Source organism: Lolium perenne, chromosome 5 (genome assembly GCF_019359855.2).
Source record: "Lolium perenne isolate Kyuss_39 chromosome 5, Kyuss_2.0, whole genome shotgun sequence".
Taxonomy (NCBI): domain Eukaryota; kingdom Viridiplantae; phylum Streptophyta; class Magnoliopsida; order Poales; family Poaceae; genus Lolium; species Lolium perenne.
Genome location: NC_067248.2, coordinates 5,503,032 through 5,528,193, shown reverse-complemented (window position 1 = coordinate 5,528,193; position 25,162 = coordinate 5,503,032). Strand labels below are relative to the sequence as shown.

The 25,162-nt window shown below is 41.8% G+C and overlaps 1 protein-coding gene across 5 annotated transcripts; it reads right to left on the bottom strand.

Annotated features, from left to right (window-relative positions):
- Positions 1-3,301: 3,301 nt before the first annotated feature.
- Positions 3,302-15,836, bottom strand: LOC127326313 (zinc finger CCCH domain-containing protein 27). 5 transcript variants are annotated; one of them, XM_051353174.2, is made up of 9 exons: positions 15,677-15,836; positions 15,489-15,591; positions 14,146-14,407; positions 13,948-14,052; positions 10,929-11,792; positions 9,137-10,270; positions 8,704-9,024; positions 6,544-7,021; positions 3,302-3,704 (listed from the first exon to the last, which is right to left on the bottom strand). In XM_051353174.2, exons 5-8 carry the CDS (start codon positions 11,763-11,765, stop codon positions 6,545-6,547), a joined length of 2,769 nt encoding a protein of 922 aa, XP_051209134.1. In that variant the 5' UTR covers positions 11,766-11,792; positions 13,948-14,052; positions 14,146-14,407; positions 15,489-15,591; positions 15,677-15,836; the 3' UTR covers positions 3,302-3,704; position 6,544. The 5 variants fall into 5 exon arrangements, with proteins under 5 accessions (XP_051209134.1, XP_051209130.1, XP_071675821.1 ...); XM_051353170.2 differs by lacking the exon at positions 3,302-3,704 and adding an exon at positions 4,185-4,806 and having other exon boundaries at positions 15,677-15,835; XM_071819720.1 differs by lacking the exon at positions 3,302-3,704 and adding an exon at positions 4,185-4,806 and having other exon boundaries at positions 10,929-11,784; positions 15,677-15,835.
- Between the last annotated feature and the right edge of the window lie 9,326 nt (positions 15,837-25,162).

The following is a 25,162-nucleotide window of genomic DNA, read 5'->3' as shown; positions in this document are numbered from 1 at the left end:
TAGCAACTATTACAACTTCTTTGAAATACTACTCAACATGAAATTTAAAGAAAACCATAAGGCTCCTGCCGGTTGCCACAATACAATAATGATCATCTCATACATAGTCATCATCACATTATGGCCATATCACATCACCAAAGCCTGTAAAAACAAGTTAGACGTTCTCTAATTTGGTTTGCATATTTTACGTGGTTTAGGGTTTTCGAGTGAGATCCAATCTACCTACGAACATGAACCACAACGGTGATACTAGTGTTGTCAATAGAAGAGTAAATTGAATCTTCACTATAGTAGGAGAGACAGACACCCGCAAAGCCACTTATGCAATACAAGTTGCATGTCGAGCGTGGAGCAAATCTCATGAACGCGGTCATGTAAAGTTAGCCCGAGCCGCTTCATCCCACTATGCCACAAAGATGCAAAGTACTCAAACTAAAGACAACATAAGCATCAACGCCCACAAAACCATTGTGTTCTACTCGTGCAACCATCTATGCATAGACACGGCTCTGATACCACTGTAGGGATTCGTTGCATAGAAAACAAAAAATTTCCTACCGCAAGAACGCAATCCAAGCCAAGATGCAATCTAGAAGACGGGAGCAACGAGGAGATCATCGAGACTCACCCTTGAAGATTTCCAAAGCCTACAAGATGAGGCTCTTGTTGCTGCGGTAGACGATCACTTGCCGCTTGCAAAAGCGCGTAGAAGATCTTGATCACGGTGCCACGATCGGGCAGCACCTCCGTACTCGGTCACACGTTCGGTGTTGATGAAGACGACGTCCTTCTCCCCGTTCCAGCGGGCAGCGGAAGTAGTAGCTCCTCCTTGAATCCGGCAGCACGACGGCGTGGTGGCGGTGGCGATGGAGAACTCCGGCGGAGCTTCGCTAAGCGTGCGGGAGAGGTGGAGGAGAGAGGGGGCGGCTAGGGTTTGGGAGAGGGGGGCGCCGGCCACTATAGGGTGCGACCACCTTGTGGTCTTGGGGTGGCCGGCCCCCTCCCCTATGCCCCTCATTATATAGGTGGAACCCCAAGTGTTGGACTACAAGTCTTCGAATAAGACCCGAACCCAAAACCTTCCATGTAGTAGGGAAACCTACCCAAGGTGGGACTCCCACCCAAGTGGGATTCCCACCATTCCATGAAGGGGGGTGCCCGGCCCCCTTGGTGGAGTCCACCTTGGACTCCTCCCTCTAGGGTTGGCCGGCCATGGGGAGGTGGAGTCCCTCCGGGACTCCTCCTTCCTTAGTGATTTCTTCCGGACTTTTCTAGAACCTTCTAGAACCTTCCATAAATGCACCGGATCATTTCCAAACTTGGAATATGACTTCCTATATATGAATCTTATTCTCCGGACCATTCCGGAACTCCTCGTGATGTCCGGGATCCCATCCGAGACTTCGAACAATACTTCGAACTCCATTCCATATTCAAGTTCTACTATTACAACATCAAACCTTAAGTGTGTCACCCTACGGTTCGTGAACTATGTAGACATGGTTGAGATCTCTCTCCGACCAATAACCAATAGCGGGATCTGGAGATCCATAATGGCTCCCACATATTCAACGATGACTTAGTGATCGAATGAACCATTCACATAAGATACCAATTCCCTTTGTCACGCGATATTTTACTTGTCCGAGGTTTGATCATCGGTATCACTCTGTACCTTGTTCAACCTCGTTTCCTGACAAGTACTCTTTACTCGTACCGTGGTATGTGGTCTCTTATGAACTTATTCATATGATTGCAAGACATTAGACGACATTCCACCGAGAGGGCCCAGAGTATATCTATCCGTCATCGGGATGGACAAATCCCACTGTTGATCCATATGCCTCAACTCATACTTTCCGGATACTTAATCCCACCTTTATAACCACCCATTTACGCAGTGGCATTTGATGTAATCAAAGTACCTTTCCAGCATAAGTGATTTACATGATCTCATGGTCATAAGGACTAGGTAACTATGTATCGAAAGCTTATAGCAAATAACTTAATGACGTGATCTTATGCTACGCTTAATTGGGTGTCCATTACATCATTCATATAATGATATAACCTTGTTATTAATAACATCCAATGTTCATGATTATGAAACTAATCATCTATTAATCAACAAGCTAGTTAAGAGGCTTACTAGGGACTCATTGTTGTTTACATAACACACATGTATCAATGTTTCGGTTAATACAATTATAGCATGGTATATAAACATTTATCATAAACATAAAGATATATAATAACCACTTTTATTATTGCCTCTTGGGCATATCTCCAACATAATTATCTGATCCCAACAGTGCCATATCAAAGACTGGATTTACTGGAAGAGTATTCCAAAGAAATTCTTCAGAATAGACTCTAAATGGGTCCTTCCAGTGATCATTCTGCAGTAATTATGTGAAGCATCACAAGATGTGTATAGCTTTGTAGAATGATTTGCCACATGTGAGTTCATGTGGATATTCATTAGAATCACCTATCATTATCTAACAAGATAATGTCACTTGTATTGCTTACAAGTTATATTTATCCTCATGAATTACATAAATGTAAGAGGGTAATTTGCAAACAAAATATTATAATTTTCACAGTATCTCTACCAACGGTTGTATTCCATAATTAAGTTTGTGGAATTGGTATGAGATAACCTTGAGGTTTGCAATTTGAGGGGGAGTAAAATCCCTAGTGATAACTCGGTGATGATCTTCTGATCACTGATATTGTACTCTTTTCCCTTTATGAGTTTTCCCTAACGTTTCTAGGTTTTTAACGAGACAATATAAATACAAGTGCGGACGTTATGTCACATGGTTTCTCCTTATTTTTTCCCACTGGGTTTTTAAAGGAGTTTTCGGTGGCATATCGTTATAATATTTCTCCTCAATTTTTCCCACAGGGTTTTAGGAGGAGTTTTTGGATTGCAATATACAGATGGCAAATTGATCAAGGGGCTTGTATATAAGTGGGTCTCCCATATTGCAAGGAGACAAGTGTATCATTTCGTTCATTCCTTTGTGTCTCGAGAAATAAATATGTGATCAATTGTATTGGGAGGGATGCCTCCCAGAGGTGTCTGTTGGGGAAGATGTGTCTCCCCAACACACCCCTTCAACCTGTATATAAGTGGGTCTCCCACGTTGCAATCAAACAAGAGATTCATTTGGTCTATTCTTTGTGTCTATTCTCTCTATACTCTAACAAAAAAATTATTGAAAATGTGGGATTCCAAATAGTCGGTCTTGTTCTAGACGTTGACCTCAAAATAAGTACACGAGAGTTGCAGTAATGACTAACTTTTAGTCTAAACAAAATTCGAGTCTAAAAGTGACGGCTAAAGTGGGTATTTAAGGAGGAAAAGATGAGGATTTCGGCGAGCTATAGGTATGGTGGCCGAACCAAACCCTAGAAAGTCTTTTCTCCTCAAATACAGACTCTAAAGAGTGGCTGCCTTAATTGTTGCGAAAATGACATAGGCCTAGCCAAAAAATAAAGGTGACCCAACACCATATTAAGTTATGGACGAAATTTTGAAGTGCAATCTTGAATATTTCATCCAAGTCTTCAATCACCATTATGGTGGCTTCAAAGTTCTAAAATCTTCACTTGTGGCGTCCTCTTCAGTCCTCACATGTTTGTTGCCATCTTCACGCACGATCATGCTCCAATGCTTCTCCCTCCTATCCATGCTAGATAAAAGTAACAAATACATCTGATTTAGACAACATCATATTTTCAAGTATGCGAGGAATAGTTCCAAGAAACGAAAGTATCTGATAGTTAAGTTGTTTGGATAGGTTCTTGTATTTGTATAGTTGTAGGTACAGTGATAGTTAAGTTGTTTGGATAGGTTCTTGTATTTGTATAGTTGTAGGTACAGTGGAGTGGATATATCGATAGATGGCATGTCCTCATCACATACTGTTTTCCTCAATACAGCAATATAAGGCCTGTATACTACGGTGCATGCTTTAAAAAGAATTGTCATTGGATCGCAAGTGCCTACATAAATAACAAAATCTTGGCCAACCGATATTTAGTTCATACTCAGATTAAGTACCGGTGTACACACTCAAGGAGCAAGAGTGGTGGAATTTTGGCTTGATGGATAAATGAAGCTGTAAAAAAACAAAATAGGCCCTACAGTAATGCAGACATGGTAGAAGATATACTAGCCAGGTTACAAAAATTGCATTGAAGGTGTCGACCCTATAGTTGGTTCAATATGCACAGGTAGCACAAGTTTAGGACAGGAAACCTAGAGAAATATGTCAATGGCGATCCACGTGGAGCTGATTTCAGCAAGAGAGTGCATGCAGGCCTATAGCTAGCGTTGTGCTAACTGCTTTTAGCAGGTTGCTGCTACTCGCAAGGTATGAACCGAGAATCTTACAACATTCAAACACAAGCTACATCTTCTCCATAAATTAAGAAATGGGCAACATGAACAGTCAGCAAAATGCCCGGTATACATTCACTTTGTAGTCTTTCCCTTAAAACAAGCTTCCCCCAGGATTAATTTTCAGAGCTTCTTTGTATGACTTGAGATGTGTAAGAGAGTTTTCCCCAGGATTAATGTACGGAATTGGTTCACGTACGACAAACTACGTCCGGTTTTGGTACGACGAATAAACGGCCATTCGGATGGTTCGTGGGCTTGCAATCTACGGTGCCTGTTCCATGCCGTACACGGATACATGTTTTATCGTACGTGTAGCAGCGCTCATTCGTGTAATAGACAAGCCACCAAAACGAAGTGTCGGAATATCACCCAGATATTTGCTCCGTCACCTGCGAGAAAAAAAAACAATATTTACCGCCACAAGTTTTTACACAGTGAAAGCATTTTGCAGCCATCCACCGTAGTATTATATCGCAGGGCTAAAACAACAGAAAAAAAATAGTTGATTAACTTTGACACACGTACGATTACCCCAGAGACTGTTCACATAACCATGTCATGTATATCAGATTAGAGTCACTGTAGGTACCATATTAGAACACCTATAGGACCTATCAGGAAGTAGTTTAAAGGACAATCTGCTTAGTACAAAAGAGCTAGAACACAGACCAACAGGACTAGATAGCCCTGAGACAACAACGAAGCTGGAAAAAATAGATGATAAAGAAGCAAAACTTGCAAGGCAATCAGCAATAGCATCCATGTTTAGGCTGACAGAGTTATAAGTTCACCTCTGAGGAGCTTGACTGCAATCTATTTGCCACAGCCCACACACAAGTGACCACATCACCCCACTACATACTAGCCATTGGTATGCCTAAGCTTTACAAGTCAAACCCAATATAAGATGATTTATAATAATGCATACCACCAAATGCGAAAACCATCTAGTGTAGTATAGAACAAAATTACCGGTGTACAGGATAAAGATAATGGCAAGGTTCAAGAAAGCGTATTTAAGCGTACGCTTAAGTGCTGAGCGATAGCATAACGCTACGCTTTGGGCTGAAGCGGTGATTTAAGCGGTTTGGAAGCAACAAACCAGTTGTTTGCTTCTTTGAACTGAATTTACCTGTCATTTGAACCTGCTATTTGCTTGTTATGTGTATGTGTGATCGTTGATCACCTTATCAGACTTACTTATATGATGTTTGATATTGTGCTAGCTTTAGTTGTGACTGATTTGATAGCTTTGTCAATTTGATATTTCAGTTTGAATTCATATGTGCTTGCTGGCTTGCTAATCATCATTCATATATTTTTTTCATATTTACACGTCAAATGTGTTGACTGCTGGGAAATAGGCAAAGTTCTGGCATTTTTTGAAAACGCTTAAGCTCGCTTAAGCGACGCTTAAGCGCAAAAAGCTCTAAGCGAGAGCCTATCGCTGCTTACGCTTTACGCTTTTTGGAACCTTGGATAATGGGCGAGCTAAACAATAGCTTAACAGGCCCAGTACATCTACCGTGCCAAGATTATAATATGAAAAAAAAGTTCGGATTTATCAACCATCTAAGTTATAAACTGTTGGCTACTGGCGAAAAGTAAACTAGCCGCCAGTATGTAATAACCTGTGCGTTTACCAGTACAAGAAATCAGGACGGTCAACAACAAAAGCAGGTGTGAACTAATATGGTACAAATATCTACACCCAAAGATGTAACATATCATCCATGAGCTCAATTTACCAGAGTACTTCCACACTCCTTGTTTGTTGTTAGATTGTAAACATTTTGCTTGAAACCTTTTTTTATATAAATGTCCTACCTACCGAGCTTCCATGTCTTGTTTCCGAACAATGGACACTAACTTTTTAGGCTAGCTGATAGACAGCTGCTTACAAGCATTAAAACATATTTCCATATAAATAAATAAAGGCAGACGGAATTTCCCATAGTTGGTTTCAATTTGCATATTTATACACAATCTGAATTAGACGCCATGCCGCACATAAGAACCGTTCATTAGCGACTCAAAATTAGAAAGTTAGCTTCTAGAAATATTCCTGATGCTACAATAACATTGCTATGAACCATAACTCATTTTTAACAAAAAGTGTAGCATACCTCATTGTGGAACGTAAGGGTCTGTAAGGAGAGGATTCCTTGTGGAATCATTTTCAGGTGGGCACTCAACACTAGAAGATGATACCTTGGAAATCTCAACAGGAAATCTCTCTGAACTTTCTGCAGTTGGAATGGATTCACTATGAGGAATGACTGATGTACCAGATGTGACAATGCGTGAGATTTTCGCAACAGGGCTTGGGGACTCGGCTGCCCCAACAAGACTTGATGTTTTCTGAAATCTTGATTGGTTATTTGAGCCAGGAGAAGCCGTCAACCACATAAATCGTAGCATATGCCCTTTACAAGATTTGCCAGTAATAAATGCTTTCTCAGCAGATTGTCGCGTTGTGTAGGTCACACAAGCTGAGCAACTCAGAGAAGGCAAGGTTGTATCATGGTTGTGGGCTTCAGTGTCTTCTAGAACAACAGATGAGAGCTCCCCGAATGCTGCAAAATGATCTTTCAAGACAGATTCCTGTAAACAAAGTAGTCAAGGACATCAGAAGTCAAAAAAACAGCTCGTATCAAGCACATCAACACAAAAGGAAACATGAACTATCAACCGAAGTTAGCATAAGGATACAGTGGTCTTTAATTTTTTTTCAATATCTAAATCGTCCATCTAAGTTACATGAACTATCAACCAAAGTAACTGTATTACGTGCATGGAGAAAGTTAAAATTTGTTTTGCTTGAACTTGAAAAGACAAGTTACATTATGTACTGACTATGATGGCATTGGTTTTACAGATGCAAAGCTGAGTAAGCATTATCTACTCTCAAGCTTTTAACTTCTCAGTTAACAACAATACATATGAAATACAGTTAACAGTTACATACATAAATGCATGCAAAATCCAACTACAAAAGAAACCACCATCATTCGAAAAACTATGACTAGAAGATTATAAATTTACAAGAGAAACATGGTCCCAAAACTATTTTCAATACCATATAACCATGCTAACTGCAGTACGTTTTAGAGTGTGGCTATACAAATACAGAGCTACAAGATCCCAATAGCCTAAGTACACCAGATTATCAGACCCTATATATAACTTTGGATCTTGCAGACATCTCTCAGAAGTCAGAAGCAGCAAATGGAAATGCATGAGCATGTTGCCCAAGCTTGCCTAGCGAGTTGGCCAATGTTGTAACGAAAAATGAACAAGAATGGACAAAGAGCCATTGGCATTTACAAAAAACGAGCAACCATCCAAACAAAGACCAAAATTTTGGTTATGGTCAAAGTACTAGTGGGCATATTTTGGCCTCCATCTCCATCCAAATAATACCCTGTCAGTCTGTCAATATTACCAAATATTCTCTTAGTGAAAAGTAGTCCCTCCGTCCCACAATATAAGATGTTTTGGCAAGCTGTCTTGCCAAACTTGCCAAAACGTCTTATATCGTGGGACGGAGGGAGTAGCATCATAAAACTGGAACCAAAAGGTCAAATGAATTACCACACCAAAGTAGCTACTTGTATTAAGCATCTTTGTAAAACAGAAGTGTATGAGATTTAGCCACAGAACAATAAATAATAACAATCTCAAGCAAAGCTATAATGTTTAAAATGACGTGAGCTGAAATCAGAGGATCTTGCATTAAGAAGCAACAAATGTCAATGCAAACACTACACCAAGCATCCATCAAGGAATAGTGTTGCGATGCACTATGCATGCATGGTACTGTAATGCATGTGAAGCCCAAATGACAATAAATACCCTAGCACAGCGAAATAGAAGCTATCTATACCAAGTATTTTTCTTATAGAGTTGATGTGTGAGATTAGTTACAGAATAATACTAGCCCTGTGAATTTAGACAAATCTCCGACATTCTTTTATGGACGGAGGGAGTAATAGTAATCTTAAGCACAGATATCATTATCAATAAAAATGTAATTAACCGCTGGTAACTGCTACTGTAAGATCCACTGTTGTGTGCCTGAATAAAGACTGAAACACATAAACTGCAGTTGCTTGACAGACCCAAACAACCTAATCTCAATACAGTGCAAGAGTGCTTCCATTAAATGGTAAAAGCAATAGAGGGTATCCCGCATATACATAAAATTTCGATGTTTGGTCTCTATTGTGAGAGGACAACATGGAACTGTGCTTATGGAAGGGCAGGAGGTTAGGTAATCGACTTACATTTGCAATTTCAGGTGGCAAAGGAGGAAGGATCCTAAACGACGTGGTGCGGTTGTCGAGCTTAAACCTATTCTGAGGTGGTGCTACCAGAGGAGATGTCTGCTTAACAGCTACAGCTGGTTTCTGTGTGGATGTTGGAGCATATTTTGGGGAAGATAAAGCCAAATCCCCAGAAATTTTCTTTTCCAGTGTACTAGCAACCTCTTGCAGCCCTTCTGTCCCAGTGTTCATGGACCTTATATCTACCACTTTCCCAGCAGCATTTGGCCCAACTTCTTTTCCACTAGTCTCTGTCTGTTTTACTGGATTTCCTGAATTTTTCTGCAGCAGTAAAAACAAGTACTTAATGAAAAGTTGGTTCAGCTAACAACATAGTTTATATAATTAACAAAGAAATAAATCCAAAGTATTGTCAAGGGAGAATAGTAAGTACTTGTTTCGCATATGCCTCTAACTGCTGGCGTAACTCAGCCCGCTTCTGAGCTAACATATCCTGTTTTTTACGGAGTTCTTCCAGGAGTTCCATACTTTCTTGCCTTTTGGGAGCAGGAGGTACTGATGTTATACTGTTTGCAGGCAACGTTTTAGGACCTACACCAGGACCTGATGCAGAAGATCCAGAACTGGCCCTTGGAGTTGCAGATTGAAGATCGTTTCCTCTGTTGGATGAAGATGGTTGAGCTAGAGCCGAATTTGTCAGCACAGGTTTTGTAGAGACTCTACCCTCTCCCTCCTCAGTAATCCTGTCCCTGTTAGCCCACCATAGCTTTATAAAACGGTTTCCCATCACAGCATCTGGAGCTTTTAGGGCAGCTTCTGCTTCTTCCCTTTTAGAGAACTGGACAAAAGCTTTCTCACTGTTAGCTGGAACATAGATATCTATTACTTGACCAAATTTTTGGAAGTGCGAAAGAAGGGCCTCCCATCTATTGCTTTCCTGCGGAATGCCATTCACATAAAGTGTGCGAGATGCTTTGTGAGGAGCTCTATTACTTTGCCGGCCCACATCTCCAAGCATTCTTGAATTAGATTGACCATTAGTATCCTTAGTAGAAGCCGGCTTTAATTGGATGGTGCTAGGAGCCATATCATCATAGTAGTCACTTCTTTTGTTTCCAGTGGCACTTGTCGAAGTAGTATTAGCTGTTTTACTAGGTCCTGATTTTTTCTTTGATGCTATTCTCCCCCAAACAGAAGACTTTGAATTCTTTGAACCATCAGCTGCAAAACCCTGGTTTGCATGCTCCCACCCTGCTTCATAGCTTGAGGTCTCAGCATTCCATACTCCATCATTAGTATGTGCAAAACCAGCACAGGATGCTTCAGGATTTTCATTGTTCCACAGAGGCTGATCAGGATCATATACATCAGTGTTAACAACAGCTGAACCAGTGCTTCCATTTAGCTTTAATGCATCATCTGCCACACCAGATTTGATATCTTTCGCGGTAACACCTTTACTGCCTCCTAGGTTTGTTAAGTTAACATGAGCAGTTACTGCCTCACTTTGGATTCCTAGTCCCGGAGCATTTGGAGCTGAGACTGGAAGATTGAACTGTGATAGACTCTGCAAAGTGTTTAAGAAACTATTCTATTAATTCATCAATATTTTGATCTAAGCACAAAAAAACTAACTAGTAGTACTTAACCACAAAAACATTGCCTCATATTACACAACACAATATAACAAAGTTTTTTTTAGAAAGAACAGCATAAGTTAGCTAAGTTCAATACAACCAGAAAAATAAAATACTCCAAGTAACTCTACAGCACATCATACTGAGATCTAAATCCTCCAAGAGTTCACAGTACTCATACTTGTGCATATAAGAACATTACAACAAACTTAATAATTTAGAGAAATTACTTAAGCTAGATACGGTTAAATAACACCAGAACATAAAATGCTGCAGCACAGAAAACAGTCGAGGAAGAGTTACATCATAGTGGGGTCTGAATCCGCTGCTAGCTGACATTACTCAATTAGGATGTTGAACAGGGTACTGTAAAGAACGTTAATTGCAACTCATATTATCAATGATAAGAGCACTTAGAGAACACCTTTCAAGGTTACTTGTTATATTGGCACAACGTAACAGTAATCATGTGAAGTAACAGATCAACCTATTTGAATGCGGCGATTGAGCGTTCCGAGCAAGTAGAAGGATAGTACTAAAGTGCAGGAAAATGCAGAATATTATTTGAAGATCAGGAAACAGACTGACCTGCATATCTTCAACAACAATTCTATTTACTCCATGCTCCATGGAGCACATATCCCCTCTCAAGCAAAATCCACGCTCCTCGAAGTCTCTACAACGTTGACGAGGCATGCCAAGATCAACTAAAGGTGACATTGCAGGCTGAATAGGGCCCTGCATTCCATGTGGGTGAAATGGATCCAGCATTCCATTAGGCATTCCAGGCATAAAACCATGTGGACCCCATGAACCATTTTGAGCACTACCACTACTCGGCATTGGAGCACCCATAAATAAGCTAGGATGTGGAGGCGGTCCTTGTGACGCCATGTGTGATGCAAAATCCATCATGTCAAGTGTGTTAAATCTTGGGTCATGCTGAGTCCAGGGTGCACCATTCCGTCCTCTTCCCCGTGTCATAGGAGGGCGAGTGGCAGCCGAAGCTGAATGGAAAGATTGGTTCATTCTACCTCCCCGACTGTGAGCTCCTGGTCCAAGACGCCTCTTGAATTTTGGTATGAAGTCCTTCTGTGCTTCCCCACGTGAATCAGCTCCACCAAATGGCTGTCCATTACCAGAAATCATGGGCCTTCTTTTCAAAGGCCTCCCTGCAGCTTGCTCCTCAGTACTCTCACCAAAAGATTGAGGCATAGCCTCTTTTCTTCGGTGCTTGTGATTACGATCATCGTCGTCATCGTCGCTAATTTCAAAGTTTTCGGTATCTGTAGCAGCTTCAGAATTTGTGGAATTACTTTCTTCCTTTGGTGAAGGAACTTCTATTTTGTCAGCATCCAGTCCTGGAGCTGTAGACTCTTTGTGCATCTTCAAGATTATAAAATCCGCAGAAAAGCAACTTTGCATCTAGATTTTATCGATTGCCCTGATGATCTTCAAGAAACACAAAGTTTAGAGCATTTCTACTGAAAATAGATAAGGCGGCAAAACATAAAACGAAGATGGACTATATCATATGAATGTAACACAAAGGAGTTCAGAATATCGAATTGTGAACAATAAAATATAGTGCTCAAACAACAGGAAGAGTGGCAACAAATTCCCCTATTCCCCTTTCAAATATCAGTACACAAAAAAAGGCTATATGACTCAACAATTCAAAGCTCACTTTGACTAATAACAGGATTATATAAACAATGCCTAGTCCATGGAGCAAAGGGGGTATACTTACAGAATGTGAAACACATTTTATTTTAAATTATCATCCCTATTTTTTTCTTGCACACCGTACACATCTAACAGCAAAACAGTGGAGAAGTAGGATTGAACTTCCTAATTTTGGTCATCAATATATTTGTAGGCCTCTAGAGTAGCACAAACAAAATGAAAAGCTTACATTTAGCCAAAAAATGACCTCATATTTTTTCATTTAAAACCAGAAATTTGACGATAGGAAACACTATTGTAAATGAGACTAGGGTGGGAAAAGCTGAAAAAATACAACACAGAGGCAATGTATTTGACAACAGAAACAGAAATTACTTTGACGTTCTTGTTTTGATTACGTCATTCTCCGAATCTCAGTTCAATGCAATCCAACTGATCCCAAATACCATCCAAATAAGAGCAATAGCATATTACTAATAAGGAATATTGAGCATACGTTGAAGCAGGTGATGTGCACACAGTGGTTACTCATTTCGGTTTCAACTATGATTGCACATAAAGTAGTAAAAGCGCACAACACACTGGACATCTTCACAAAATGGCAATCAACACACAAGCCTGGGTGACCCTAGAACATGGATTTCGCACCCTCAAATGAGACAGACACATAACATTTCACCATCACAGAGGATAAATAAAAGTTCGTAATCCCATAATACGGGTGCACAGACGACACAGACACATAACATTTCACCATCAGAGGATAAATAAAAGTTTGTAATCCCATAATACGGGTGCACAGACGACAAACAAACCTCAGGGCAGGGCAGCTAGGAAATGGGAAATTGGCAAACACATGTTTCGATGAACAGCTAGCAGCCTAACAACCTTGGGCAGGGCGGATCTAGATCATGTGCCGGGCGCGCACCGGCACACCCCAGAAATTGCAAAGGTCCCCTCCCTAGTGGGATTTAACTAAGAGAATCGATCGGTGGATGAAAACAACCTAGCTCATACCTCAAAAGCCAATGGCCGAAGACCGGGACGGCGTGAACGCGATGCCCCAGTGAGGATGGACGAGTGAGGATGGACAGGAACGGTGACACATGTGAGAGGCCGGAAGCAGGCGTGTGTGTAGGGTGGATGGGGGCGTAGTTTGGGGGTGGGGGTGGGCGTCGGTGTGGGGTGGGGTGGAGGCGTCGGCGGTGAAACCAAGGTATGGGCAGGGTGGCGGCTGTGGGACGGCGATGGTGGCGGCGACAACGACGGGGCGGCTCAGATCTTCGGTGAGAGTAGTGCCAGCCAACCCATGGTCGCAAGACTGTGAGACCCCAGTCTTACTGTCTACCTGAACCTGTTACTGTCAAGACTAACCCTAGATACCAGATTCATTTACTGTGCTTAGGATCAGACTAACACGCAGATCATGGCATTTGTTGAACAAATTAACTACCTTCCGCTAAGATGGACAGGAAGTAACATGTTTCTTCAATTCAACTGCCAAGAATGGCAATGCAAATGCTATACAGATATCAGCAGACAACAAATATGTGAAATGTCTCTGCTCTACTCTTGCTCTTGGAGACTCATTGCATACTTACATTACCAGAAAGAGGACTACGCTGATCGTAAAACACCTTTAGACAGTGAGGATTCAACTTTCTGTGTAAAGCTTATTAGCAATTGAAGTCCCTAGTTCCCCATTCTCCTTCTACCTTGTGAACTCTCCAGTTCTCTTTCCATCTTAGGCATTCAACTACCGAGGCTGGCTTATGTAATCCTACAAACAAGCGCGTGAGGACGTTCTGAATGATTACCGTGACATGATCCCTACCAGTACCAGGACACTCAAAAGGATGTTAGGTGGTCAATGCTTTCCATGAATGCACAAAATCCAATGGCATAAGCCATAGACTGTTACCTGAACTCAGTGGAATCAGTCACCAACCAATAAACCCACGGATCAGCTGATCCAGCCCGATTTCTCGCGAGGAGTCTGGATCTTGAGGTCGATGTGTTGCAGAACCTGCAGATTAGAAACGGGTAGGGTTAGGGTCCAGTAACTTGGAAAGGAAACGCGAGAGAGAGGGAAAGGAGGAGAGGCGGAGGGGAAACTCGCCTGCGTCGGAGAAGTCGCTGAGGTCGTCCGCCGCTCACCGGAGGCAGGTGTTCATCGGGCAGGCAGCAAGAAAAGCGCGGTGGGGAGGATCCCTGGCGAGTAGATACTGCGGGGAAGATGAGGAAGAAGGGATCCTTGGTTCACCGGCGGCGGCGGGCAGCCTCAACGGAGGCGGCGGGAAGGGTCACCGGCGGCGGCGAGTAGAGGGTGAGGTTTGACGAAGGGATGTCCGTTCGAGCGGAGGGGGGACGGGGCTTCGTCTCTGCGTGGTACATTTCCGGAAAAATGACGGGTTAGGGTCGGGAATTACCGTAACGCACCGTATCATTTGGATGAAATTATTAGCAAATGAAATGACCCTACAATTCCGTGACAGCCAAACAAAATATCGTTGGAATTGCCAAATGAGTTCCGCGATTCATGGGATAAAGAAAGAATGGCTCCTAACACCTCATTGAAATGTCTACTAATTGGCTCAAGTGTCAACCTATAGGTGCTACGGATCAACCTAAACTTCATGCCATGGCCAAGTACAAGCAATACAATGATCACAGCCTCTTCAACGGTCACGTGAAAGGTGTCTTTCAGTCCAGCCCTTTCACGTAACATGGCACATAGGTCAAAGAAGGACCTTTTGGTAAACCTTAAGAGTATCATAGCAATATAGATTTGGACCCAGGTAAATATTCCTAAGCATCTGCCTCCTAATTCTAGTCTCGGCCTCTTCCTCACTGAAATCACCAAGCTCAACTATCTTTCTCCTACAATACATATGTTGAGCTACTGCAACTATGGTAATAAAGAACCCAGCTGCTGCCCGCTTCCTTTTCTTCCTCTTGTCATGATATAACTCTAGTGGTAGATCAGCCATCTACAATAAGTATAGTACAGAACTAGTTGAGTGTAAAAATAAACCAAGTTAAGCCGCACCATCATTTAGCAAATATAGTGCTGCAGCAAACTATAAACTTCAGGCTAGGTTTAACAACAAGCAACAATATATTAACATGCAGTAAAAAAAATAACCGATTAACAAGTTAAACACCAGTACATACACACACGTGGGAACATGTGTGCTGAAATTGATACAAAAGGACCCCTTATTTACACTACTCGTGAGCTGATCAAACTAGCTGCTGCTAGCCTATCCTATCCTGACATTCTACTACCGTGTTTGTTCACTTGCTACTTGCTACTGGTAGCCTATCCTGACATTCACACTCCACTCTCTATCACATGGGCATCCGTATATGCTTTCCAGGAAAAAAGAAGTAGAACCAAGAAATGTAGTTGTAGCTGCTCAGATAACTGTGGCATGAATAAATATTGAGAGGAGAGGCTACCTTGGAGATGGACAGGGGAAGGCTTCGCACTGATCGACAGAGACGGGGATGTGGAGTTGGGTAGAAGCTGAGGGGCACAGCGATTGGGAGCCGGTTGTGGTGGCTACTAGGTTAAAAGAAAATATTAAATCATCAGAGAAAAAAGGAGAGATTGCGAGAAGAAGGGATGAGACGGGAGAGAAGATTACCTGGAGGTCGACAGGAGACGGAGAGAAAACGCGGCTGCACGAGATTCCACGGCGAGATGGCGGCCGCCTGGATCTTGATCCGGAGAAGAGGAGAAGTGGAGGGAGGGATGGAGGCAGCGAGGTGGAGGGAGGGAGGGAGGGAGGCCGGCCGGCCGGCGAGCTGGAGGGATGGAGGCGGCGAGGCAGATGGGATGGAGGAGGAGGAGGCGGATGAGATCGGTGGGGAGGTGGAGACGACGACACCCAAGTTTCCACACAAATGAGGCTTCGTTCGTTTGCTCCCAACCCGGCCGGGATCGCTGCGCCAACCCCGTGGGCTTTAATCCCGGTCCAGTCTAGTAATGTGTTCGGTTAATCCCTGTCGGGATTCCACCCCGCCCAATTTCCCCCCTGTTCCACCGGGTTTAAAAAAATCTCGGACAGAATCCCGAATCGACACGGGGAGAAAAAGGAGAACTGAACCGAGGCTTCGTCCTCGCGACAGCGGCGGCGGCGACTTGAACTGAGGGACCCTCGCCGGCGATGGCTACGGGACGACGGCCGCCGCGGAACAAACTGGAGAGAGAGGCGCTCCTCTAGTCTCGTCTCCCTTCCTAAACGTTGCGCCGCCATGGAGCCCGGACCGAAGGCAAGCCGCTCGACCCGGAGCCTCTAGATCTCTGGCTTCTCTCCCTTCCCCGCCTCCGGTGCCGGCCGTTAGGGCCTCTCCTCCTTCACCTGCCTGGAGCTTGTTGCTACAGCGCATGCCATGCATGTGCTGCCTGCTGCTGCTTGTGGGACGACCGGGCAGGGATTAACCGATTGATAATTAGAAGCAGGGAATATGGATAGAGGGGTGAGTTGGGATCAGGGTGATGATTGGGGTTTGATGTCTACGTGTGCTTCTATTCCTGTAGACAGTGTTGGGCCTCCAAGAGCAAAGGTTTGTAGAACAGCAGCAAGTTTCCCTTAAGTGGATCACCCAAGGTTTATCGAACTCAGGGAGGAAGAGGTCAAAGATATCCCTCTCATGCAACCCTGCAACCACAAAGTAAGAAGTCTCTTGTGTCCCCAACACACCTAATAGGTGCACTAGTTCGGCGAAGAGATAGTGAAATACAAGTGGTATGAATGAATATGAGCAGTAGTACGGCGCCAGAAAAGTGCTTGCTGGCGTGCAGTTGATGGTAGTAATATTGCAGGAAGTAAAGATGCAAGAAAACAAGAAACAAGCAATGAGCAGCGATATTTAGGAACAAGGCCTAGGGATCATACTTTCACTAGTGGACACTCTCAACATTGATCACATAACAGAATAAATAGATAGATGCTAGACTCTACACCCTCTTGTTGGATGATGAACACCACTAACTGTGTAGGATTACACGAACCCTCAATGCCGGAGTTAACAAGCTCCACAATATTCAATGTTCATATTTAAATAACCTTAGAGTGCATAACAGATCAACATAACCAAACCAAGTACTAACATAGCATGCACACTGTCACCTTCACACTACGAAAGGAGGAATAGATCACATCAATACTATCATAGCAATAGTTAACTTCATAATCTACAAAAGATCACAATCATAGCCTACGCCAAGTACTACACGATGCACACACTGTCACCATTACACCGTGCAGGAGGAATAAACTACTTTAATAACATCACTAGAGTAGCACACAGATAAATTGTGATACAAAACACATTGCAATCATAAAGGGATATAAATAAGCACTTCACTATGCCATTCATAACAGCGAATAAGTATTCTGTGAAATATAGCCTAAGAGACCCACACGGTGCACACACTGTCACCTTTACACACGTGGAACAAGGAGTCTCCGGAGATCACATAAGTAAAATCCACTTGACTAGCATAATGACATCTAGATTACAAGCATCATCATATGAATCTCAATCATGTAAGGCAGCTCATGAGATTATTGTATTGAAGTACATAGGAGAGAGATGAACCACATAGCTACTGATGACCCACAAGTATAGGGGGTGTATCGTAGTATCTTCGATAAGTAAGAATGTCGATCCCAACGAGGAGCAGAAGGTGTTGACAAGCAGTTTCGATGAAGGATTCACTGTAAATGCTCACAGACAAGTATTCAGGGGGGTTTGATGTAACAGTTGAATAAAGTACGAGTATGTAAAGTGCGAGAGTAATAATTGCAGCGAGTGGCTCAATCCTTTTTAGCACAAAGGACAAGCCGGTTTGTTTACTTATAATGACCAAGCGTTCTCGAGGACACACGGGATTTTAGTCTAGTGCTTTCGCTACATACGGCTAAATAATCTTCATTGTTGTGATAAGTGTTGTGTGGGTGAACCTATGCTAATGTACCGCCCTTCCTAGGACTAATACATACTTGTGATTATACCCCTTGCAAGCATCCGCAACTACAAGAAAGTAATTAAGAATAAATCTAACCACAGCCTTAAACTCTGAGATCCTGCTATCCCTCCTGCATCGATATACCAACGGGGGTTTAGGTTTCTGTCACTCCGGCAACCCCGCAATTGGCAAACGAATACAAGATGCATTCCCCTAGGCCCATAAATGGTGAAGTGTCATGTAGTCGACGTTCACATGACACCACTAGAAGAATAACACCACAACTTAAATATCACACCATTGAATATTACTCATCCATAGTTCACTACTAACATTTAGACTTCACCCATGTCCTCAAGAACTAAACGAACTACTCACGAGACATCATATGGAACATGATCAGAGGTGATATGATGATGGATAACAATCTGAACATAAACTTGGTTCAATGGTTTCACTCAATAGCATCAACAACAAGTAGGAATCGATACCGGGAGAGTTTCCCCTATCAAACAATCAAGATCAAACCCAAATTGCTATGGCGGTGACGGTGTCCAGCGGTGATGACGGCGGTGATGATGGTGGAGGTGATGATGATGGTGATGGCGACGATGTCCAGCTCGATGACGGTGACGATGGCGTCGATTTCCCCCTCCCGGAGGGAATTTCCCCGGCGGATTCCTGCCCGCCGGAGAGCTCTGTTCTCTCTGGTGTTCTCCGCCCCGCAGAGGCGGCTGTAACTCTTCGCGAGGTACCCTCTGTGGCTTAGGTCTTCGGGACGAAGGGTTTGGCGAAGAAAAGGAGGCGAAAGGGGCCGTGGGCCCTCCACACCACATGGCGGCGCGGCCAGGGCTTGGGCCGCGCCGCCCTAGGGTGTGGGCCCACCCTGGCTCCTCCTGGCTCCTCCTTCTGGCTTCCTCCGTAATCTTGAAAAATAGGATTTTTGGTATAATTTCCTTCCAGAGTTGATCTCCCGAAATATTGCGTTCTGACGGTGCTTTTTCCAGCAGAATCCTGGCTCCGGTGCTTGATCTCCCAATAATGATGAAACATGCAAAATAGATGAAATAACATAAGTAATGTGTCCCAATATGAAATATATCAATGAATAACAGCAAATTATGATATAAAATAGTGATGCAAATTGGACGTATCAACTCCCCCCAAGCTTAGACTTCGCTTGTCCCCAAGCGAAACTGAGCTCGATAGACATGACCACATGTTTATGGAGTGAAGAGTCGATAAATAAAATACAGACAAGAAGCATCATATTCATTCACACAGGACATTATAGTAAACAACCTCTTATAACTCATATTGGAACAAGTATAAGGTAACCACAAGTAAAGGTGCATGAGAAATCATGATTGGTGATGGCAAACTTCGTTCTTGGTCAGAGAACAATTAACAGATTATATTTATCTCATTGAGCAGCGCTCTCATGTTAAAGTTTATAAAGCACAACTTGCATACTCAATCATAATGGTCTTCTCATGATCATTGATAACTTGCAAAGCTATATTCATTCAGATAAAACTTGTACTAAACAAAAAAAGAATAAAAGACATGATGTAGCAAATCACAATATAATGGTTTGATCACAACTACTCAAATGCTTGCTTGAGACGGAGAGAAATAGGTTTACTGACTCAACATAAAGTAAAAGACAGGCCCTTCGCAGAGGGAAGCAGGGATTAAATCATGTGCTAGAGCTTTTTCAGTTTTGCAATCATATAAAGAGAATAAAAGTAACATTTTGAGAGGTGTTTGTTGTTGTCAACGACTGGTAGCGGGTACTCTAACCCCCTTGCCAGGCAACCTCCTAAGAGCGGCTCCCATATTATTTTCATTTTGTGTGGCACTCCTTCCAACCTTTCTTTCACAAACCATGGCTAACCGAATCCTCGGGTGCCTGCCAACAATCTCATACCACGAAGGAGTGCCTTTTTATTTTAGCTTTATTATGATGATGACACTCCCCCCAACCTTTGCTTACACAAGCCATGGCTAACCGAATCCTTCGGGTGCCGTCCATCAATCACATACCATGGAGGAGTGTCTATTTAGTTTAATTAACTTGGGACTGGGAATCCCATTGCCAGCTCTTTTTGCAAAATTATTGGATAAGCGGATAAAGCCACTAGTCCATTGGTGGAAGTTGCCCAACAAGATTGAAAGATAAAACACCACATACTTCCTCATGAGCTATGAAACATTAACACAAATAAGAGATACCAAGTTTTGAATTGTTTAAAGGTAGCACATGAAGTATTTACTTGGAATGGCAGAAAATACCATGTAGTAGGTAGGTATGGTGGACACAGATGGCGTAGGTTTGGGCTAAGGTTTGGATGCACGAGAAGTATTCCCTCTCAGTACAGGTCTTTGGCTAGCAAGGTTAATTAGCAAGCATAAGAGTCGAGAGAAACAAACAAATATACATGTGATAGAAACAATCATGCATCTTCCTTGTAAGCACAAACAATTTTAACTTCAGAATAATAAGCTACGAGCTAACAAGAAAGACAATGAAACATCTACATGTATTTCTCTTTTCTATTTAAACCTCAAAGTGTTGTTGCTATTGACCAATGCTAAGTTTGCCAAAACCAAATAGATTTATTCAATGCTCCCAAAGTGATACCAATACTAACAACAAGGTGAATCATATAGTAGAGATTGCAAACTAAAATAAGATGTGCAATATGTAAATGATAAGACTTCTCATTAATATTCCATAACGATAACTCACACCAAGGGATACATAGATAACCAACTAAAGGAGAGACACTTCCAACTGCAACCCATCTTATATGATAACTTCCCTACTCATGATATGACACTACTTGACAATAAAAGTAAAAGGTAGTGATAATGTGATACCGCGGCACTCCCCCAAGCTTGGAACAAACCAAGGGGATGCCAATACCGATGATGAATTACTCCTGCGGTGATGGTGGTGATGAATTCCTCCCGAGCTTCTTAATAAGCTCCTTCGTCTTCAGTTTCTCAGCTTGATAATTCTGCACTAAGATTCGAAGAGATTCATTGTTATCCGAAGTTGGCGATGACGACCTTGTGACGCGAATCGAGTGGTATTCAATCAATCTTCGAAGACGGCAGTTCTCCTCCTGGAGTATCTCCACTTCTCTTCTCAGAGCCCGATATTGATCACAAAACTCATCGGTAACCCGTAGAACTTCTTCCATCATGGGGAAGGAGTCGAGGCTAAGAGCGGGTGGTAGAGGTCCCTGCAAGTTATGAGAAAAAGAACGTCGAGTGTCAACAGATCCCACCAAGATTTGCTTGCTCCCTCCGGCTTGCTGATCTTGTCTTGATGGCACCTTCTTCACTTCTTCCTCCGAAAGCCCCTTGCCCTTGTTGTTGGAGGCCATGGTGCTTCTAAACTGAAAACAGATCCTGGCAGAAATAGCTCGAAACAAAACACGTCGAAAACACGATATACGGACCTCCAGGGGTCCGGGGGATTATATAGCAAAATTTTTCACGACAGACGGAAAGTACCAGATCGAACCAGAGTCGGAAAGGGGCGACGAGGCGGCCAAACTATAGGGCGGCGCGGGCCCTGGTCAGGCCGCGCCGGCCTATGGTGCCACGCCCTCGTGCGTCCTTTCCACTCCGTTTCGAACTCGTAATTTCGAATATTTTCCAAAAATAGCAAAAATATAGTTCGGAAAGTAAATTGCGTAATTTTCATTACCAGTACTGTTACCTATTCAAAGTCAAGTTCTGGCGGACTGTCAGTTTGCCCTTTGATGTAGGTCTCCGGTGTTTCCACTTGAATAATATCAACATCAACATTATAAGAATCACCCGAGATATAATGCTTGAGTCTTTGTCCATTCACCACTTGCGTAGCATTGCCTTGGAGAGAGCTAATTTTGATTGCTCCTGAACGATACACCTCCTCGACAACATATGGTCCTTCCCATTTCGAGAGTAATTTCCCTGCAAAGAATCTGAGACGAGACCGATACAATAGGACTTTATCCCCAATATTAAATTCTCTTTTGATAATCCTCCTATCATGCCATTTTTTAACTTTCTCTTTAAAGAGTTTAGCATTTTCATAAGCTTCACTTCTCCATTCATCTAGAGAACTCAATTGCAACAACCTCTTATCACCGGCAAGTTTAGGATCTTTATTTAATTCTCTAACAGCCCAATAAGCTTTGTGCTCTAGTTCTAAAGGTAAATGACAAGCTTTCCCATAAACCATTTTATACGGTGACATTCCCATGGGATTTTTATAAGCAGTTCTATAAGCCCAAAGTGCATCCTTCAATTTACTAGCCCAATTCTTTCTAGTTTTATTAACAGTCTTTTGCAAGATAGATTTAATCTCTCTATTTGATAATTCTACTTGACCACTAGTTTGAGGATGATAAGCGGAAGCAATTCTATGATTAATACCATACTTAGCAAGAGTTTTTCTAAAACCTCCATGAATAAAATGAGAACCTCCATCAGTCATAATATATCTAGGTACTCCAAATCTAGGAAAAATAATATCTAAAAGCATTCTTAAAGAGGTCTCACCGTCAGCACTTTTTGTAGGTATAGCTTCCACCCATTTAGTAACATAATCGACAGCAACAAGTATATGAGTGTTACCTTCTGAAGACGGAAAAGGTCCCATGAAGTCAAATCCCCAACAATCAAACGGTTCAATAACAAGAGTATAATTCATTGGCATTTCATTACGTCTGGAGATATTACCAACCCTTTGGCATTCATCACAAGATAAAATAAACTTTCTCGCATCCTTGAAGAGAGTTGGCCAATAAAAACCTGATTGTAAAACCTTTTGTGCGGTTCTTTCTCCGGCGTGATGTCCTCCATAAGCACTACCATGGCATTTACTCAATATCTCCTGTTGTTCATATTCGGGGACACATCTTCGCATAATACCATCCACTCCTTCTTTATATAAGTGTGGGTCATCCCAGAAATAATGCCTCAAGTCATAAAAGAATTTCCTCCTTTCTTTGAGCTGAAAAGGTTGGAGGCAAGTACTTGGAAACAATAAAGTTAGCATAATCAAGATACCAAGGACCTGTCTCGCGAGCTCACCTTTATTACAGCCAATTGTTCATTTGGAAAACTATCATTAACAGGAACAGGATCATAAGCAATATTTTCCAATCTAGACAAATTATCAGCAACAGGATTATCAGCACCTTTCCTATCTACAATATGTAAATCAAATTCTTGCAAAAGAAGTACCCATCTAATAAGCCTCGGCTTAGCATCTTTCTTTGTCATAAGGTATCTAATTGCAGCATGATCAGTATGAATAGTAACTTTTGAATCAACAATATAAGATCTAAATTTATCACAAGCAAAGACTACAGCTAATAATTCTTTTTCAGTTGTAGCATAATTTCGCTGAAAAAAGCATCAAGAGTTTTACTAGCATAATGAATAACATTCAGCTTTTTTATCTACCCATTGTCCAAGAACAGCGCCTACAAAGAAAATCACTAGCATCACACATAATTTCAAAGGGTAAGTTCCAATCAGGGGGTTCGACTATAGGAGCAGTTGTTAAGGCTTTCTTAAGAGTATCAAAAGCTTCCTTACAATCATCATCAAAAACAAATGGTACATCTTTTTGAAGAAGATTAGTAAGAGGCTTTGAAATCTTGGAGAAATCTTTGATAAATCTCCTATAAAACCCAAAGATGACCAAGAACACTACGAATACCTTTTACATCCCTAGGATAGGGCATCTTCTCAATTGCTTCAACTTTAGCTCTATCAACTTCAATACCTCTCTCAGAAATTTTATGTCCCAATACAATTCCTTCATTAACCATAAAGTGGCATTTCTCCCAATTAAGAACAAGGTTAGTTTCTTCACATCTCTGCAAAACTTTATCAAGGTTTCGCAAGCAACTATCAAAAGAATTCCCATAGACAGAAAAATCATCCATGAATACCTCTACAATACTTTCACAAAAACCATGAAAAATAGCAGACATGCATCTTTGAAAAGTAGCAGGAGCATTACATAAACCAAAAGGCATGCGTCTATAAGCATAAGTTCCATAAGGACAGGTAAAAGTGGTTTTCTCTTGATCTTTAGCTTTAACAGCAATTTGTGAAAACCCAGAATAACCATCAAGAAAGCAAAAATGAGTATTTTTAGACAATCTTTCTAGCATTTGATCAATAAATGGTAAAGGGTAATGATCTTTTTTAGTAACTTTATTAACTTTTCGAAAATCAATGCACATTCTATACCCTACAACTACTCTTTGAGGAATGAGCTCATCATTATCATTAGGCACAAATGGCTCATACCTCCTTTCTTGGGAACGCAAAGGTGCACGGGACTAACCCATCTACTATCAGCAATAGGATATATAATACCAGCTTCAAGGAGTCGTAGTACCTCATTCCTTACCACTTCTTTCATCTTTGGAATTAGACGACGCTGAGGTTCAACAATGTGCTTTGCATCATCTTCCATATTAATAGCATGTTGGCAAATAGAAGGAGAAATCCCTTTCAAATCATCAAGAGTATAGCCAATAGCGCCTCGATGCTTCTTCAATATTTCCAATAACCTTTCTTCCTCAATCTCTGAAAGCTTAGAACTAATAATAACAGGATATATTTTCTTATCATCAATATGAGCATATTTAAGATTATCAGGTAAAGGCTTTAAATCAAAAACAGGATCTTCCTTAGGTGGCGGTGTTGTACCCAAGTCTTCTACCGGTAAATCATGCTTGAGAATAGGTTGGCGAAGAAAAATTTCCTCAAGCTCGTCTCTTTCTTTCCTAAAAATTTCGCTCTCGCTATCCTCCAAATGTTGCTGCAAAGGATTATTAGGAACAAGAACAATAGATGCACATTGCTCCATTTTAATATCATTACTAGGCAAATCAGCTTTATAAGGAGTTTTAGTAAATTTAGAGAAGTTAAACTCATAAGATTCACCAGCAAATTTAGTCAAAATTTTCTCTTTCTTGCAATCTATAATAGCTCCACAAGTATTTAGAAAAGGTCTACCAAAAATAATAGGACAATAATCACTAGCAAGCAGTAACCAAGTACCAAAAAGTCAGTAGGATATTTAATCTTACCGCATAAAACTTCCACATCTCGAACAATACCAATTGGAGAA

Coding starts and splice junctions, on each gene's coding strand:
- LOC127326313 (XM_051353174.2), bottom strand. CDS start 11,765: ATGCAAAGTTGCTTTTCTGCGGATTTTATAATCTTGAAGATGCACAAA. Junction 10,271..10,928: donor TTGTTGTTGAAGATATGCAG/GTCAGTCTGTTT, acceptor AACACTTTGCAG/AGTCTATCACAGTTCAATCT. Junction 7,022..8,703: donor TGCCACCTGAAATTGCAAAT/GTAAGTCGATTA, acceptor CTTTGTTTACAG/GAATCTGTCTTGAAAGATCA.